The sequence below is a fragment of the Chrysemys picta genome, chromosome 6 (genome assembly GCF_011386835.1).
Source record: "Chrysemys picta bellii isolate R12L10 chromosome 6, ASM1138683v2, whole genome shotgun sequence".
Classification (NCBI taxonomy): domain Eukaryota; kingdom Metazoa; phylum Chordata; order Testudines; family Emydidae; genus Chrysemys; species Chrysemys picta.
The window spans coordinates 5,606,153-5,625,597 of record NC_088796.1 but is presented as its reverse complement, the minus strand read 5'-3'; the positions used below and the strand labels follow the sequence as shown (position 1 = coordinate 5,625,597).

Below are 19,445 nucleotides of genomic sequence, written 5' to 3'. Positions count from 1 at the left end.
TCAATGGACATTTTGGCTGTTACAACCCCCACAGCTTCAGTGTATCCGTAAACTGAAGCCAGGAGGAGTTGTTACTCTTCATGACTACGTTTGCTGGGAGGGTAGGGGACAAGGAACTACCCTGACAGGACACTTATTTTTTTAAGCTAATGATAGCTGTGTGTATGTTAAAGCCACCACATTGCAAGACATACATTTTAATCTCATTACCACTGCAGGTAATCATATTATTTACTGGCCTGCAGATAGAATTTTGCAAGTAGTCCTTAGGTTCCAGATACCCTTTAATTGGACTAGTTTAGTGCCTGATCGATTTCAAAATTTGCTTTCACTGTTACCAGAAGTTCAGAAAATCTCTGAAGTACAAGGGCAAATTCACATGCTTCAAAATATGTATCAAGTTAAAAAGTATGCCTTTCAGACAGCTTATAGAGTATCTACCTTATGTACTAAATATGATGTATTGTGCTTTATGACAAAGGCTGTACAACAACCCCATTATAGTATTGCTATGGGAATGTTATTGCTTGTATTGTTATTAGTTAGCTTAGGATTATGTTATTGTTGTTGTAAAAGATGTAATAATAGTAATACCTTTCATGTTCATGCTAATCATGCATTGTCATTGCATCCAATCAAAACCCCTAAGGTTGAAGCATCTGATTTAGAATCAGAAGTCCAGGACTTGATGCAAATAGAGATTTGAGAATGTTTGTTGTACTAGAAGTACAAAAGGGGGGGTTGTGGAAGCAGAGAAAAGAACTGACAGAAGGAAACTGCAATGCATGACGTTTGTTAGCAAGAGTCAGGCTAACTGTAACCCTGTTAACGCGAGATTTGTAGAAGCGAGGATTGTGTGAGGCGGGTGAGAAAGAACTGTGTAAGAAGTCATGATGACCTCAGCATAGATAAAGTGTAGAAGACCTTGTGTAGATAAGGAATAGAAAATAATTGTATGTTGGCAAGAGTCAAAACAACTGAGGAAATGAGATATCAAGATGGCCTATGTATAAACAAAAATGCTGCTGTCCCTCATTATTTTTGTAATGAAAGGTATAAATGCTTGCTGTAATTGTTTACCTGTTGAGAGACCTGCTTAGCTCTCTCCCTCTGCGCAATTGTGAGAGTTAATAAAGCATCTGACTTGCTATACCTAAACAAATAGTGAGAACTCTGTTTTTCTCCGACACTGTCCTTTTGTTAACCTCAGCACCTCACAAGTAGCAAGCCAGGAGTCCCTAGGCCCCAGAGCTACACCCCTCACACCCTGCCTCCTTCCACAAACCCCAGAGAGAAACCTCCTGCGCCAACCCTGGGATTTTAGACAAGACCTCACCTCTCGCCCAGCTCTGATCACAGACTCCAGCACGGCTCCTGAGTAGCAGATGGAGGATTCAGGAATATCTGCATGGCTACAAAGACAAACCAAAGCACGAAGAGCTGTGAGATGCGTGGGGCCCCACCCTTGGAGGTCCAACCTCCTGCAGAAATACACCCCCAATCACTGGAGCCCTGAGAATTCATCCTCCAAGGAAGGTTAGGGTTACGAGATGGAAGGGATCTAACACGTCACCGCATTCCGCCCCTGCCCAGGACAAGGAGTTATCAGGAACACACCCAAAGGAACATGGGTTCAGAACTGCTGGAAGAGCTCAGAGAATGACAGGCTTGCTGGGTCCACAGCCAAAGCTCCCAACCTGCCGGTGGCGCTGCAGCTGCTGTTCTCGGATCTCTGCGGGGCAGGGCTGGAAGGGACCAGTAGAACCAAGGGAAGCTTTTAGTTCAGGGTGAGGGTCTCGTTTTTGGACACTAGGACTAAACTGCCAATTGCAGATGTTCAGAGCACTGGGTGGATGAAAATCCTGCACGGATACAGCACCTGCCATCTTAAGGTCTCAGAGAACTTTACAAGGGGGTAAAATCCCCCTTTTAGAAATAAGGAAACTGAGGCACAGAAGGATGAGGCGACTTGCCCCCCACCCCCCAAGGTCACACAGAGCCAGTGGCAGAGCTAGGAATAGAATCCAGGAGTCCCTCCTCCCAACAACCCTGGCTGTATCGACGGGGTAACGGCGGCTAATTGCCGGCATCCTCCTCGAGGCTCAAACCTCACCCAGTTACCCCTGTCCTGAGCCCAGTGACTTGTGTCTGAGAACAGCGTAAGTCTTGATGTGACACGGGGTGACCCCTATCCACACCAGAGCTGGGACAGCCACACAGAGCGAACCTGGTTCCAGCCAGCGGCTAACCCACCAGCTGACCCTCCGCTCCACAGTGCCCCTGACCAGGCAACGCGGTGGTCGCTCCAGAGCCACCGTACCCTACTCACAGCCACAGCAGGTGCTTGACAATCTGCTCCGGGATGAGGCGCTTCTGGCACATGGTTTCTGCGCCCCACACCACGGCCTCGCAGATAGCGCCGTCCTGGAACCGCCTCAGCTCGGACTTCTCCCCCCAGAACTTCCGGAACTCGGCCGCCTGCGGAGAGAAGGGTCAGAGCACTTAGGGGAGCAGGCCGCAGGTTCGAATGCAGCCCATAGCAATTGCAACCGCCAGTTGGGGGGGAGGGAGGGATGCTCAGACTGTGCCCTGGGGCCCAGCAGCCACTAACATGGACTGAGCAGAGTCGGGCACACAGGGGCTTGGTAGGCAGAAAGAGCCTGCCAGGGAGTGACCACAGCCCCCAGCTCTATTCCAGTGATGCTCCAGGCCCCGTATGCCCAGGATCTGGCTAAAGCTGATACAGCAGAGACCCCCCAGCCCATGGAACTGCCCAAAGGCCTGAGGATTTTCCCTGTTATTATGTCAGAGTTGGGTCCGATCCTGATCCGCCCGGGAGCGGAGGAAGAGATCGGGTGCAGGGTCTCAGTTCAGCTCCATCGCTCCTCTTCCGGACTCATCCCTTTGAGCACGTGGCCCCCCCGTTTGCAACCCTCCCCTGGCGTCCCCTCCTCCAGCACAAACACAACACTGCGTCTTGCTCCCCGCGCCTTAGCTCCGCCTCTCCTATCGCCACCCACAAACCGATAGCGAGGGCTCAGCTCCCCTCTCTGCTTTGCCACTGCTGCCAGTCGCGGTGTCCAATTTCTCTTCCGGCACCGTGGCGCTTCCTCCCGGCCTGCCCCGACGCCGGGACGGCGCTCCCTGTAAACACCCGCAAAGCCGTCACGCCGTCCTCCTTCCGGCCCCTCTTTAACTCGCCCCTGCTGCCATGCCGACAACGCTCGGCAGCCCGCGTGCTGGGGTCGTTGCTTAGCGCGAGGATTGCCTGCCATCACCTGCTCCCCCACCCGCATCTCCCTGCTGTCTCTGGTACTTGCATCGTAAGCTGCTTGTGCCAGGGAACCGGCTTTGTTAGCCCTTTGTACAGAACCTAGCATGACAGGACCCTGAGCGAGGCTACCAGGAGCTCCTGCAATGTGAGCGCCACCCCAAGCCTGGTAGGAGCAGCCTCGTCCTCACCTCTGGTCGATCTGCCTCTGGTCCCTTCTCCAAAATGCCAGCGGCAAACTCAGGGGTGAGCAAGAGCCCGAATGACAGGTGTCCAGCGTCCTTGTGCTTCGGGGGCTCTGCGCTGATAGGCCACTGGGGAGAAGCAGGGAATGCAGCGTGAACGGAGACACCTTTGCTAGAGCAGCATCTGCTCGGGCACCACTGCCCCTCTGCTGGGTAGATCCACCCCACCGTCCTGCTCCCCAGAACTCCTGCCCTCTGGAGCCAGGCAGACGGGGTGGCTATGTACTCAAAAGCTCTCCCCCATGCAAGAGCCCTACCCCGGCCCCCACCAGCCTCTGTTGTAGCGCTGCCGGGCAGGGGCCTGGTTATCCAGATCAGCTACCGCCCAGCAATGCAAGTTCTCTCACTACCCCCATCACCAATGGGTCTCAATCCCTGTCTGGGAGGGACCCCACCGAAAGAGGGGAAAGGGGGGGATGCAATCCCCATGGCCTCTCTGCTGAGACCACCAAGCCAGGACAACAGGGAACTGGACGGAGCTCCACCTGTCTCGGTCAGCAAACAGCTACAACTTTTGACAAGTTTGGTTCAACTTTTGACCCTGGACAGGATTTGAACCAGCAGTCTGGAAGATAACCAGAGCCCTCTGGGAGGGGCACAGGGCGAGGACTCTCCCTTCCCACCTTTCCCCGGGCAGCACAGCAATGGAAGGAGACAGGAGGCCCGAGTGGGCAGGAGAGGGGGCACATTAGAGAAGCAGCTGCTGCGTTACACAGGAGGCTCTGTGAAGGGGGGGGAGGGTTACCTGCGGTGCCTGGGGCAGGGAGTGCGTCAGCAGCAGCACCCTCTCGGCCAGCCCTCGCGCCAGCAGGGAGGTGACGAAGGGCAGGGCTGCAGCTATATAGTTCCCGCCTCGATCCATCAGCTCATTCAACAGCTGCATCTTCTTGCAGGCTCCCTGCAGCTTGGAGACGTGCTTCAGGCTGTGGCGAGGGAGGAGAGAGCCTCAGTCACCTTGGGAAATGCCCCTGGGCTTCCCTCTGCCAAGCCACTTCAAGGCAGCGGTGCCTGCAGGATGCTCTCAAGGTAGGAGGGATGCTGGGAGGGGGGCACGGGCCAGGAACTGGGCTACACTCACGGGATCGAGTGCCCACAGCATCATCCAGGTAAAGTCTGATCCAGCATGGACCAGCGAAGCTGGGATTCCCAGCTCTCCCCCAGTGTGTACTGGGAGTTCCCAGCCCTTGTGGCTCAGCGGAGATCAGACCCTGAAATGGCCACCTAGGCCAGCCCAACCAAACAGCTGGGAGGTGTGCACAGCACACCCTGTCTGAGGCAGGGGAGCAGGGGGTGCCACCCTGATCTGCAGGGGGAGTAGGAGGCAGCTGGGAGGGTGGATGACGACCACAGAGTTACTCGGGCCGCATCTGCGCTGCGCTTTTGCCAGGATCCCGCGCGGAGCCTGGGACAGCCAGCTGACCGATCCCCCCCACACCGTCCCCAAGCCACGGTGACCAGACTCACTGGAAGACATGGTCGAAGGTTCTGATCGGGGGCTTGGGGGTCATGAGCAGCAGCTGGAATCCGTCCACTGTTCTGTCGTCCAGAACTTCCATCGAGCGCTTGGCTTCGAACTGGACCTGAGGGAGGGGCAGTCGTGAACGGAGGGTAGGGGAGAGTTCATTCCACTGGCAGGCCGAGCGTAGGTCCTTCAGCGCCTGAGAGTACCCTGGCTCCCCGGTCATCTACAGCCCAGCTGCAACCCACACCCCATCCCGATCTGGGGGGGAGCCCACAGGGAGTCCTGGCTCTGAGCCCAGCCAATCCTCGGCCCCAGATCTCACTGTTGGGCAGGAGGCACCCTAAATAAAATGACTGCAGGTTGGAGCCAATTCAGCTTAGTAAGAAGGCGGCACGAGGCTCCAGTGCCGAGCTCGCAGATCCACCTCTAAAGCATGGGACACAGTTCCGGGGCTAGAGCCAGGAACAGCCGTGCCTGGGGAGCGGAACCCAGATCCCTCATCCCGTCCAGCGGGGTCTCTGCGTGGCCAGCTCAAAGCAGCAGTTCCCCCCCCCAGTGGCTGGTTATTTTGGGCCCCCGACATTAACCTCCCATCGCCCTGGAGGGTAGCAGTATGTTCTGTGCCTCGAGGAGTTCAGGGCTGTTAATCTAGAGACGTTCACCAGCCCTGTATATGCTTTAAAAACCTACCGAGAGAATTTTAAATAACGGCCCTTTGCCCTAGGAGCCCAAAGCAACTTACACAAAACACTAGTAACAGAAAGGGATCGATTCACCCACAGCACGGAAACGCAGCCACCTCTGAGGTGGAGCAAAGCAGCTGTTTAACTGGACTACAGCAACGCAATATACCTGGGCACAAAACCTTCAGCACTTCGGGAAATCCAACTTGCATAAAATGCTACCAGATGTTACCTCAGCAACACATGCTAGGGTGAGCACATCACCCCCATTCTCTGCTCTCTACGCTGGCTTCCCCTAGAATTGCTAGTCAAGTTTAAAGTCTCAGTCCTTGTCACACAGTGCTCCATGGCCTGGAGCCAGGGTACCTAAAAGACCATTTACAGCTCCAGGACGGAGACCGTGGCTGACAACTTCGCTCCTCCAGCACAATGGAACTCTCACCAATAAGGGTAAAGCTCGTCTGTGCGGGAGACGGAACCGCCTCTCGGGATGATCGGAGACTGCAGAATGAACTGCCCCAGGAGCTAAGGACTATCACAAACCTCACCACTTTCCACTCCAAGTGCAAGGAGCAAGTCTTTGATCTGCCTTCTCCAACGTGAACGTAAGAACGGCCATAGTGGGTCAGACCGATGGTTCATCTAGCCCAGGATCTGGTCTTCCGACAGTGGCCAATGCCAGATGCAATGAACAGAACAGGGCTATTTTGAGTGATCCATTCCCTGTCGTCCAGTCCCAGCTTCTGTCAGTCAGAGGTTTAGGGACACGCGGAGCATTGGGTTGCATCCCTGACCATCTTGACTAATGGCCACTGACGGGCCTGTCCTCCCTGAACTTGGATAGTTCTTTTTTTAAATCTAGTTTTCCTTTTGGCCTTCACAACATTCCCCGGTAACGAGTTCCACAGGTTGACGGCGTTGGGGGAAGAAATACTTCCTTGTGTTGGTTTTAAGCCTCCTGCCTGTTACTTTCATTGGGTGACCCCTGGTTCTTGTATTAGCATGAAGCGGTAAGTAACACTGCCCTATTCATTATCTCCACACCATTCATGATTTTTCATCTACGTGCCTCTCTGTCTCCCTTAGCCCGTCCAGTTCAGCCAGTCTGGCCTCAGGCATAGGTGCTGGAACTAGGGGTGCAGCTGCACCTCCTGGCTTGAAGTGGTTTCCATTACATGCCGGGTTTACAGTTTGATTCAATCACTCTCAGCACCCCCACTCTACACACTGTTCCTGCGCCCCGGGCTCAAGAGACAGTCCCGTGTCTCTGAGGGCCATGAGCTGCTTGCAGTGTATGTACATGCAAGCAGGTAACTGTACTTGCTGCATGCGGTGCAATGGACTGGACTTCTGCCTACATTATTGTCACAGGCTGCTAGGCTCAGCGTACAGCCCACGCTATCATTTTTAATCACACACACACACACACTCACCCCAAGGGTCACACAGTCGCTCCTCCTTCACCTGGAGAACTCCCTCGCAAACCCCCTGCCCGCTAGCTCCTCCGGTCGCTTTGGAGCCAGCTTCTGAACCCCCTGTTCTCCCCGAGTTAGCCCCACTCCCTCGTCAAGGGGTTAAGGGTCAAAGGACAGCAGGCTAGAGCCCCGTTAGCGAGCTCGCAGCCGCCCTCCTCGGCACACACAGCAAAAGGTGCATTTAGCAGCAGCAACAACCAAAACCAGACACTCCACCACACACATTCCTCCCTCTTGGGAGAGGGCAAGAGACCAGCCAACACACGACGTGCTAGTCGCGTTGCTTAGTGAGCTACTGGAAGGCTCTCAGTTGCTACGGCGATATGAAAACCGACGGAGAATAGGAGAGAACACAACGGTTTAGGAGGAAGAATCCTGCATCCCTGGAGGGATAAGAAGCTAGATGTTCATACTCGGATCCCAGCTCCTGTGAAAAGTACCCAAGGTCTCCAGTGAGCACAAGCAGGCAGAGAGCCTGGTTCTACACGGTCTCTGAAGACAGCTGTGCAGCTTAAAGTGCTAACTCTAGACCTGCTGGGACACTAGCTCAGCTCTCACTTGATAGGAAGAGCACCACCTACGGAACCCCGTCCCTCTGAGGTCTCCCATCCCAGCACACACCGGGCCTTACCCTGCTTAGCTTGCTGGGCAGGACACAGCACCAGCGGCCAATGCACAAGCTACATCCTTCCTACGCTTGCTTGTCTGTAATACACTATGGCTGGGATAGAAAAGCCTCTGACTCTGAAAGGGGAAGGGGCGTCCCAGGCAAGGGGACATTGACTCCTGGTACCAAACAACAGGCCTATGCCAGGACAAAGCCACGTGGAAAGACCAGCCTGGAAACAGGGCAGTGGGAGCCTTGGGGAGGAAACCGAGAGAGGCGGGACTGTGTGGATGCCCATCAGTAACACTGCCGGTACCTGCTTGTACTTGCTAGCGGTCATGTCAGCGCAGAGGTTCACCAACCCCGAGGGGTCCACAAAGACCACTTCGAACGCCTGGTGGAAGTCGGCCAGGGTGGGCTGGAAGAGAGAGCATGCGGCTTAGCACCCACCTAGATACGTGCAGCAACAAACTCTGAGCTGCCCGGCCCCTTAGAGTAACAGTGACTTGCAAACGCGGAGCACAGCCCATGTGCCGCGCAGGCCATCCACCCGCGCAGCACAGTGGGCAGGGGGGGTATTTGCATCACTGGACAGAGAAGACGAAGGCATGGCAGTTAAGTGACTGAGTCAACAGCGGAGCCAACAACAGAACCCAGGAGTCCCTACCCCGCCCTAGCCACCAGACCATGCTGCCAGGGGCCACACTTGCTCCTTACCAGCGAGCTATCTGTGTCCTTCAACAGGCTGATCCCAGCTGCACTCAGGTCTGTGGTAGCTGTGAACAAAGAAAGGGTCAGTGCTCTGTGCTGGGGGGAGTCTATCCTACCGCACCCCGGGACTGGGCTGTAAAATACTCTCCCTGTACAGCCATTTCACTCTGAGGGCGAGGCTCTAGGCTGCATTTTGCTGCAAGTTTCCAGACCATCAAATCAACAGGTCTGTCGTGGTTTCTCTCTCTCTAGAGCTCAAACCACAGGGCATCATCCTGCCTTCACCCCAGGGTGGGGGCTACAGAGGATCTGGCTGGTCTTGCTCAGGATTTACCTGTCTGCCATAGGACATTTAACTGGGGATCCTACAAGGACAGAGGCATGTCTCTCCTCCGGGCCCCTCCAAGCCCAGCCAGGGCTGCGCGGCGCACAGAGGTTTATGCACCAGCCTTACACCGTTGGGTTCTAGGCTCAGCTGTGATCCAGGCCAAAGGTGCTGCCAACGCCACCTTCCCTGCCCCGAGAGCCACCGGGGAGCTCACCCAGGAACTGCAGAACGCTCCTCAGCACCTGGTAGCCGCTCATCCCCTGGCTGATCTTGTGCTTGGCCAGCAGGTAGGCAACCAGCATGGAGGCCACGAAGCCGTTGAGACACCCCAAGCCCTGTTGGGAGACAAGACACAGAGCTAGGGCAAGCTCCAGGCCTGCCCTGGAGTCACAGGGAACTCACAGAGCCCGAGAGCACGCAGCCTGATGATTCCCTGCAGGGCCGGGCTCAGCTGAGTAACGACGCCAGCTTCTGCTGCCCTTCGCCCAGCGGCGCCGGCACGGGTGCCCTTGTCTCTTGGACCACTCCAGGGATCTAAGCGCCTTTCATCTCTCATGACTCCAAAACCCCTTCCCCAGGGAGCCAGCAAGGGAACGTGGCAGGGCCGGGCGCTGACGCCAGAGACTGCCACTGGACCCTGACTGCAGACAGAGGGCGGGCTGAGGCCCTGCCTGCCCCAGGGCAACACCCTGCAGTTCACACTTCCCCAGCCAGGGGAGCGAACCAATCGCTTGGACTAGTCTGAATCGAGCATCATGGGGATCTTGAGGGACCACGGACCAGACAGCTCAACCTCAATAGAGCAGTGACCCTGCACACCCTCCATTCCTATCTACACAGCAAGGACCCTGGGGCAGGAGGGAGCTACTGGAGATCAGCAGGGAGCATACCAGGCTGGTACGCCTCCCACACACACACCAAAGGCAGAGCGGGCCGGGGACAATGCACCCCCGTCCCTTCCCCACACCTCATGTGGGAATAAAAGAGGCCAGGCCCCGCACACGCACTGGGGTCGAAGGGGCGGGGCACAGCTGAGCAGGCCAGCGCACCCCCGACGAGGCTACCTTGTCGAGCTCCCGCTGGTGCAGCCAGACTTTGAGGAGGGCGACTCCGTCCCTCATGCCGGGGAAGTCGGCGCCGGCGCCGGCAAGGAAGAGCAGGTTGGATTCCAGCCCCGTGTCGCACAGGATGGAGTTGTTGTAATGAGGAGTGGGGGGCTCGGCGGCTCCTGGGGAGGGAACAAGGCAGACCAATCCAATCAGACGAGTTACCGGCACTTTTAACCGAATCCAACCCTCCGCATCCTTCCCAGTTAGAGGCTCCCAGCGCTGCGAGGGGCTGGCTGCAGAACCTGCCGCCCCTTGCAGCAGAGCACTGCAGCAGGGGCTGGCTGCAGACTGTAGCTGGTGCTGCCTTGTAGGCTCCCCTACCTGCCTTCCCAGCTTTGTGGGGTGGGAGCAGCAAATTGCTATTTCCCCATCAGGGTGGGGGAAGGTCTTAGCCAGACTGCAGCAAGCAGGGAAAGGGAACAGTGCAACACAAGGGCAGACCCTCCGGTGACTCGATGCCCCTATATGGGATGCACCGAGCAGGACCCAGACAGGGAATGCTGATGGGTGCAGAGACCCTGCAGGGAGCGAGAAACCCACATACACACTCCCTCTCTCTGCTGCCGGCTCCACCATGATCCCACCCTGCAGGAAATCCTGCTCCCCTCCTGCAATGGTCTCTATCCCGGGATCAGCCACGCACCCAGCTCCCGCTGAACTGTCTGGGCGTCCCAGCACACCCCAAGCCACAACGCAGCTCTGCATGCCCCAGCCCTACCTTCTCCGGGGGAGCCCTGCTCCAGGAACCAGGCCGTCCGGATGTTGTTCTTGCCGGGGTACAAGCGGCTGGGCTTAAAGAAACCGGGGGCGGGACAGGCGTAGAGCCGGACTGTCACCAGCTTCTCATCTTTACCTGCAAGCACCATGGGGAAGTGAGGTCAGAGAGAGTGACACAGGGAGGGGGGGGATTAACCCAGGAAGGGGCCACCACCCCTTCTCCTTGGAGGGACAAGAGCACCAGCCTTTCCCTTTTACTCCATAGAGCTCCCAGCAGGAGATGGAGACATTATCAGTAACGAGGACAATGAATCAACAGAGCTGACGATAACCCTGCCTAGTCGCCCCTGCCTATGTCTCCAGCCACCCCGAACTCTCAACCCCAGGAGCGGTCGAGGGAAGCTGCAGAACAATGCGTCTCCCATTCCTCCTTTCCTAGCATCCTCTCTCTCCGCCCCCAACGCTCCGTCCATCGCCCCCGGCTCTCCCTTTGCCTGACTCTTGCGACCCATGGCCGACGCGACGCCCGGCAGCGAGCACCACATCCAGCAGCGACGGCCCACCCCTAGGATTAACCTGGGCCTTTTCCAGCTGGCCTGGAAAGCGCTATGGGCACAGAGGGCACTGCACAAACACTGAGATAAGGGGGACCGGACGGGGTGCATCAGTGCCGCACGCGTGGCATTTCACTGGAGTCCCTACCGTTCTCCAGCCCTTTGTTAATGCAGCCAAACAGACTCCTATCTCCGGGAGGACCCAGGATGACGTTGAAAGGCCCATTCCTCACCCTCAAGTGCTTTGCCCAGGTGCCTGGGCTACTTCCAAAGCCTTTAGCCCCCAGAGAAACCTGCTCCCAATAGTGTCTCTGCACTGCCAGTTCCTGTTGATCGCCCTAGCCTGCGAGGCCGGGAGTCCAAGCCCGGCTCCCACAGCGGTGCACATCAACGGCGACTCCAGGCCAGTTTTCTCCCCAGCCCCATGTCCTGTGCACACAGATACCAGTGTCAGACCCTTGGGCACAGCCCTGCCAGTGATGTGGGGGGGGTTGCAGCATGCACACAGACCTGGCATTGCTTGATGTGATGGCGCCACCCGCTGGTCGAGCTATGCAACTTCACTGACAAGGTGAGAAGAGCCCCGGGGATCAGGAGGCCCTAGGGGAGTGAGGGATGGGTGGGGAGTTCACAGACATGGTGGTACCTTGAGGCTTCAGGAGCAGGATCGGCTTGAGATGGTTGCTGTTCATGTACGTGAATCTCACGCTGCCAAAGAGCTTTTCCTTGGAGAGGTGCTGAGCAATATGGGCCAGGTACAGAGCTCTCTTCCGGTGGTATCGCTGGTTCAGGTTGTCTTTGTCCTGGAGGATTGCCTGAGCAAGAAGGGGGACAGAGGAATCATCTCTGACGCTTCCAGAGCCCAGTTCAGCCCAACACACATACCCTTCACTCCCCTGCAGACATGCAGCCACCTCTGGGGCGAGAAGGTGATAGCCAGAGAAACAGCACTGCAGAACGCAGAGCCATCCGCTCCAGCTCTAACAGGGCCAGCAAACCGCAACCAGCCGGCCAAGCATTAGCAGACCGCATGCCTCCTGCACGGAAGTGCAGAGCTATTCTGCTGACTCACCCTGACAGCCAGCCCGGGTGGGTCACTTTAGCTGAAAGCCAGGCACATAAAAGGCAGAGTGGTTCTGAGGAGTGAGCTGAAAAGAGGGACAGGAAGTCCTGGCACGGAAAGCGCTCTTATGCGAGTTCTTGGCATACACCCTACTACAAGTGCAGGTGAATGGTGCCACGGCTTCACCTGCTCTTCGACACAGGCTCAGGAGCAGGCCAAGGGCAGGCCGCATGGTGGCTAAGGAAGCCAGACTGCATCTAAACTCATTGACGTTAAAGAAAAGGCCCAGTCCCTACCCAGGCAGAGGGAGCAGACAGGAGAAGGGGACACGTTGTTTCTTCAATTGCGCTGGAAATCAAGCAGCAGGAAGCTTGGATCTGGTTAGATTGAGAGGAGCGGGGACAATGGAGTCCCCATGGGATGAGGTCCAACTCCCTTAACAACTTCTGGCACAAAGCAAGGCCTGAGACAATGCATCACCTGATCTAAGCCCTAGAACGGTAAGCCTGGCACATTAGATAGAGAATCCGGGGGCTGCATGCACTGGGCATCTTTACCCTGTGATAGCACTCAGCGTTAAGCTTCTATAGGAGAAGACACCGGCCGTGGAGCACGGGAGGTCGCAGGCTCAGCCATGGCACCACACCGACCCCACGCCTGCCAGGCATGCTTGGACTCACCCGGGGCATCGTCACTGCCACGTCCACATTGATCTCCGGCTTGATGCATGTGCCCAGAAGGTAGCTCCCCACCACCGTCACCGCGGCTGGCGGCAGGAAGCGGAACTTCCCCTTCACGCTGACAGGCACCTGGAGGAACGGAACCTTCACGTCCTTTGGGAGCCAGGACTGGTCGGCGAGCTGTGAAAGGCAGGGAGGGGTGAAGGACAGCCCATGCTCCAGTTCCCAGCAGCGACTGAGCTCACCCAGCTACTAGCAGGGCTCTGCCAAGTGAACTGGGACTCTGCCACCCAAAATACTGCTCAGAACATCAAAGGGGGAGTGTAGGACCCTGAACCAAAGCCTGTAACTCAGTGGCTGGAAACGGGTCCTGCAGGGATCCCCCGCACTTCACAGTCCTCTCTCCTGTATTCTCTGTCTACACATCCCAGCCATGATATCCATGTACCTTACAGCTACAGGGTGGGGATGGCAGGATCTATGCACCCCAGAAACATGCTCCGGAGGGGGAGTGGCAGTAGGTCCAGCAGGGGTTGGGACGGCTGCACCACTCGGCTGAGTCGTAAACACAAGGCGTGAAACGCAAAGGGCAAAGCCAGTCGGAAGTGGCTCGTTGACAGCACCGCTCGTTTTTAAGCAGACAGCCCCGTTGCCTCCCCCGGCTGCCCCAGGACATACATCGGTTTCCGGGGTCTCCGGGACAGCACTCAACAGGGTATTGATTTCGTGGAGGAAGGCATCAATCTTCTGCTTCTTCTTCTCCTTTAGCTTCACCTCCTTCAGCAGCTCCTCGATCTGCAGAGAGAAGGGGAGACCATGAAGGGAAGCCTTAGCAACGGAAATCACTGCAGACTTTTATCCTGCCCCAATGGGTATTCCCAGCCTGGACCAGAGGGCAACGCTCTCCATAGGGTGAGACAGGGGAACTCCCAGTCCCTCTCAATGACTCCTCTATGCCAGGGAGGTTTCTCCAGCACCTGGACATACGGGGAATATGGTTGCATGATACCAAATACCAACTGTTACTCTCCAAGCGGGATCCTCCACTGGCCAGTGGTGGTTCACGTGGGTCCCTCTGCTGCTGCTAATTCATAAGCAGCACTGAAACTTCGAAGTGTCAGTTCGGCTCTTGTCTGATGCCTAGCCAGAACAAATGGGTGCAGCCGACATCGGTTTCACTGTGGCTGGGAAGGGTGAAGGGAAAGAATCCCTGCTACAGCAAAAGCCACTGCAGCATCCAGGAGCAGGGGTAGGTGTGGGCTTGCCTCCCCAGCCATCCAGCTGGCACAGAACGTGGCTCAGAACTGCTCCTCTTCGACTGAGAGCGTTTAAGGTCAGAAGAGAGCTCAGAGCATCTATCCTGACCTCCTGTCTATCGCAGACCAGTAAATTTCACTCACGTACTCCTATACTGAGCCCAATAACTAGCGTGTATACTTTTCAGTTTTCCAGCCAGGGTTCACGTGGGGTTTGAACCCCAGGTCTCCAAGACGGTAAACACCAGGCAAACCGCTAGGCCATTTTATCTGGCTCTGTGACTACCTACAATTCTACAGCAAATGCACATTCCCACACTTCCAAATGAAAGGTCCAATGCCTCCCAACCCCCAACAGGCAAACGTGTCCCACCCACACCCGAGGCATCCCAGTGCACTATCCACAATTCCAGGCACACGTACAGCACTCACTCATAAAGTCAAGCCAATGTCCAAACAGCAGCCAAAATCAAGGGCCTCCCCAACCGCCTTCTTCCCCCAAATGGAGGCCCTGATCCTGCAACTAGCTCCCCCAGCGCTGACCCAGGTGACACTGTGGAACCCCACAAGGAGAAGCAAAATCCAAAGCTCGGGACCCCGCACGTCACTCGATGCTAGAAACAGGCAGAGAGAGAGAGAGCTCAGCAGCAGTGCGTCTAGCAGGAACAGTCTTGCGATATCACCATGAAAACTACCATCTCAGGCACAAAATCTATTTCCAAAACTCTGATCCCCCAAAATTAAGGCTTTTTTGGCCAAAATTTTCATACATTTTTCAGCCAGCGCCACTGTCCACCCATCACGCTGCGGGTGAAGAATCAGAGAATCATTTGTTCACCCGCTGAAAATGAAATCGCCCCAGATGAACAAACCCATCAAATTTCCTCCCTTGCCAGGGGCTCAATGGTGTTATCCCCATTATACAAACTGGAGAGAGGTCAAGGGACTCGCTCAAGGCGGCAGCACGAGTCAGGGCCGAACTGGGACTGGAGCTTGTCAGTTCCCCGTGCAGTAATGCATCTGCTGCTTCCCAAGCCTCCCCAGTCTCCAACATACACTCCAGGCTGGAAAGAATCAGGCTACCAGGTTGAATGCAGCACAAAGTGGGTCCTATTTGATTCCCCGGCTTCTTCTGACCTGCAGGCGGAGAAGGCTGGAATGGAAGAGGTTCTCGGTCTCCTTCAGTTGGTTCAGCTCCTCATTGGTGGGCGGCTTGTACAAATCAGCCCGGCTGAGTTTCACCGGTTTCACAACGCCATCCGGGACTGAAGCCCTTTTCCTTCCCTGGGGTTTGCCTTTCTTGGGGAGATCCTGATTCTCCTCCTTTGCCTCCAGGTCTCCCTCCGCATCCTCAAATGCCTGCGATGATATAAACAAGCCGATTAGAAGCCATGCAGATCTGATCACAAACGCCACTGGGAGAAAGTGTGAGTCACCAAAGCAGAGTCAGTAAGAAACCTCAAGGTTGGGTGGGTCTCGGCCCAGTTCCTAATGGGTAAGTGACCTTAATACCCAAGCCACCTCCAGGACTGGCACCAACAGACCCCCTATATAGTAGTCTCAACAGAAAAGACGAGGACTAAATGGGCCATCGAAACTGAATGAAATTCTCTGCCTTACACAAGAGGGTTGAAGCGTGAGATGGGGAAGCTGGCACTGCCCCGGGAAGGTAAGTTATATACCCAATCAGACTATCAAATGTCTTTTATTTCTTACCCGTAGCCTTGCCCTCTAAAAAGTGCTTTACAAACAAAAACACCCTTGAAAGCATTTATTGACCTATCTTCATTTAAAGAGGGGGAAACCGAGGCACTGAATTTAAAAGAACAGTCACTTCAAATTGTCTTCTCTATTACTGCTACAGTAGAACCTCAGAGTTACGAACATCTTGGGAATGGAGGTTGTTCGGAACTCTGAACAAAATGTTATGGTGGTTCTTTCAAAAGTTTACAACTGAACATTGACTTAACACAGCTTTGAAACTTTGCTACGCAGAAGAAAAATGCTGCTTTTAACCATCTTAATTGAAATGAAACAGAAACAGTTTCCTTACCCTGTCAAATCATTTTTTTTAATTTAAACTTTCCTTTTATATTTTTAATAGTTTGCATTTAACACTGTACTGTATTTTCTTTTGGGGGTGGGGTAGAAGGGGGGGAGTTTCTCTGCTGCTGCCTGATTGCGCACTTCCAGCTCCAAATCAGGTGTATGGTTGACCGGTCAGTTCACAACTCTGGTGTTTGAAACGCTGAGGCTGTATTGTACATATAGCAACTACGATCCCTGTTATTCACATTAGACAAAAACAGCAAGGAGAGGTTTTAGCTGGTTTTTTTCTGCATTGGCCAGCTGTGCGTGTTGTGTGCCTGTGTTTGGATACCACAGTGCTTGACAACCTCACACATTTTTAGTGTCTTTATCCACACAACCCCTGACAAGGTAGAATAGAGTTGTCACCCCCACAGTACAGATGGGGAACTGTGGCACAGAGAGACTAAATCACTCGCCCAAAGATCACACAGGAAGCCTGGGGCAGCGCAGGGAATTCCAGGTCTGGAGCTAGCACTCTAACGGGTTGTCTCATCCTTCCTCTGTAAAAGTACTTTGGGATCTTTCAGAATGAGCGGTAATTTTGCATGGACTAGATGACCTCCCAAGATCCCTTCCAGCCCCAGCTCTTTGTAATATGTAGGCCCACATCTAGAGAGGCAATGTAAGTTACTACCCATTGCACTCACTTACCAGGATGTTTAACACAGAGTGTTAAATGGAGAGTCAAGAAATCCAGTGCTGGGAAGAATTTTGCCTGCCAGGCCAATGATTCACTAGCTTCCTTTAAAAAGCAACAGAGGGTCTTGTGGCACCTTTAAGACTAACAGAAGTGTTGGGAGCATAAGCTTTCGTGGGTAAGAACCTCACTTCTTCAGATGACTTGCAATACTTCTGTTAGTCTTAAAGGTGCCACAGGACCCTCTGTTGCTTTTTACAGATTCAGACTAACACGGCTACCCCTCTGATACTTGACTAGCTTCCTTTGTCTAACAACTAATATACACACAGTATCAGTTCATACCAAGGCGGTATTGCAGCTTCACCACAGGGCTTGATCTGGGACTTTTCACGGCAAGCTCCTCTGGGCAAGGATTCGTTTCCTTTGCTCTGGCACAGCTACTGCGACAGTGCTGGGTAAACTCCCGGAGTTTTAGTTAAACACCCTGATCCCACCTGAACTCCAACCCGCAACTTCCTTACGGGTTACTAAGCACAGCCGTCCAATAGCGGGGTGCGGGGAGAGAAGGGGGTTACTCTGTTCAGGGGGCTTTCTCTGCCCCGTGCCGGGATTCATTCACTCCCAGTTACCCCTAACCCACGCCTGGCCGGCCTGGGCCTCTCACACCCAATCGCGCGGCTAAAAGAACGAACATTTCTCATTTAAGGTCCAGGTTGCAGGAAGTGGCAGCCGATCCTCCCCCCGGCCCACTGACGGGCGCTCTGGGGTCGTTAATCTGCCGTCCTCCCCACCAGGGCCAAGACCCCGCTCTACCTCCCCCCAGACCCAACCGGAAACGTCTCCCCACAAGGGGGGGGGGGTAACGACGGGCCCCCAAGGTGGGCTGGGAAGATGGGGGGGTGGATCCCCGGCCGGCGGGGGCTGGACCCGTCTTCCCCGGGCAGGGTAGAACGTAGAACCTCGGTCCCCTCCCGCCTTACCCGGTCACCGCCGCCCGCGGCCGCTCTCGGCTTCATCTTCATCTCCGGCGCCCGCCCTCACGTGGACAGGCCGCCTAGCTCCACGTGGAACTCAACCACTCCTGCTGCCGCCCATTCCCGCCCCCTTAGCCGCTGCCGATTGGCTCAAGGGATGACGCATCTCCTCTGATTGGCTAATTTGGCCTCCCGGCGCTTTGTTTTCCTCTTAGCCCCGCCCACGGGTGCCGACAGCCATCAGCACGTTTGCCTGAGAGAAGACAGCCTCCTTCCCCCGATTGACGGCAATTTTGCGACTTGGGGGGAAGTTCAGCAGCCAGCGGCGCTGGACTTTATGGCGCTTTACGGCAGAAGGGTGGCCTGGCTGGGGAGGGGCTGTGGCCAGGCCCAACTGAGCCCTGTTTAGGGGTGGGGGGATGCTCGTGGTCCGCTCCGTGTCCCCTTTGAGCCCCCTGTGGCTGCCCTCCAAGGGCTCACCCCAGATCCCTGTAGCCCCTTCTGCCGCCCCAAGCCAGGCCCCTGGCCCGTCTGTGAGCTGGGCCGCCCTGAGACAAAGCAGGGCCTGGTAGGGTGGGGAAGCCCTAGTGAAGAGCACCTGGCCCCCATTGGCATGACTGGGCAAGGTTACGCCAAGGGGATGCGGTCAAGATGGTGGGGATAGGATGGTCTGTTCTTCTAAATGGTGCCCCCCCTGCGGCAAGACCCAGCATGTGCCCAGGAGCGAGGTCTCACCCTTCCCAGAAGTACCGGAGTGTCGGTGTTCTGGGAATGCGTGAGCAGCCCCCCTATACCTCCGCCTCACCTCCTGCAAGTGCCCACATATGTGCTGTAGGGCCAGAGAGTTGCCGCCCATCCCACTGGGCTGGAAGCTGTAGAGCTGGAAATGCCAGCGACTCTGCTAGAATCCCTCACCTCCTGCTCGAAGAACTATAGTCCCGGACACCGCTAGCAGTGCTGCCAACTCTCATGATGAATGATTTTATCATTCACCTCATGATATTTGCAGCCCTTGAAGCCCTTGCTCCTGGAGGCAAGTGATTACATGGGACTCAGCTTTCATTTAAGAAAAGCAAGCAAGCAGGTTCCTAGCCTTCACAGTTGCACAAAAAAAGCCTGAAAATGTGAACCAAGTCACCCTAATAAAGGCTCAGAAGGCAAAGAAAAAGAACCTCATGATTTTTAAATCCATATTGTGATTTTTGGGAGCCCAACATGATTTGTTAATGCTTGGAGTTGCGCGATCCTGCGTATAGCCCCACAAACCTGTTTGCTTCATGCTAAAATTTAGTTGTTATTTGGGACCAGAAAGAGTGTGCAAAAGAACACTCGTGGCAGCAAGTGTCAGAGCCCTGGTCAACTGATTTGGGCTCATGGAGCTCACACTACAGGACTGAAAATAGCAATGTAGATGTTCCACTCGGGTTCTGACACCCACCTGCCTTGCCAAGTTTTCAGAGCCCAAGTAGGAACAGCTACACTGCCACTTTTAGCCCCATAACATGAGCCAAAGTCAGTTGACCTGGGCTCTGAGAATTGCTGCTGTGGGGTTTTTTTTTTTTGCTGTGTGGACATAGCC

General features: G+C 55.2%; 1 protein-coding gene across 3 annotated transcripts in view; it reads right to left on the bottom strand.

The window, feature by feature from the left end:
- The window catches only part of NOL6 (nucleolar protein 6), a 74,057-nt gene extending 56,029 nt beyond the window's left edge, over positions 1-18,028 (bottom strand). For all 3 annotated transcript variants that reach the window (XM_008166366.4, XM_065598672.1, XM_065598671.1), the window contains exons 1-15: positions 17,873-18,028; positions 15,299-15,520; positions 13,584-13,700; positions 12,906-13,085; positions 11,809-11,977; positions 10,610-10,744; positions 9,847-10,010; positions 8,997-9,117; positions 8,461-8,519; positions 8,060-8,161; positions 4,981-5,096; positions 4,262-4,439; positions 3,463-3,585; positions 2,330-2,478; positions 1,337-1,412 (exon numbers count right to left, since the gene is read on the bottom strand). In XM_008166366.4, coding sequence (XP_008164588.2) covers positions 1,337-1,412; positions 2,330-2,478; positions 3,463-3,585; positions 4,262-4,439; positions 4,981-5,096; positions 8,060-8,161; positions 8,461-8,519; positions 8,997-9,117; positions 9,847-10,010; positions 10,610-10,744; positions 11,809-11,977; positions 12,906-13,085; positions 13,584-13,700; positions 15,299-15,520; positions 17,873-17,914 — 1,953 coding nt within the window. In that variant the 5' untranslated portion in view covers positions 17,915-18,028. The remainder of the gene's footprint in view (positions 1-1,336; positions 1,413-2,329; positions 2,479-3,462; positions 3,586-4,261; positions 4,440-4,980; positions 5,097-8,059; positions 8,162-8,460; positions 8,520-8,996; positions 9,118-9,846; positions 10,011-10,609; positions 10,745-11,808; positions 11,978-12,905; positions 13,086-13,583; positions 13,701-15,298; positions 15,521-17,872) is intronic.
- Between the last annotated feature and the right edge of the window lie 1,417 nt (positions 18,029-19,445).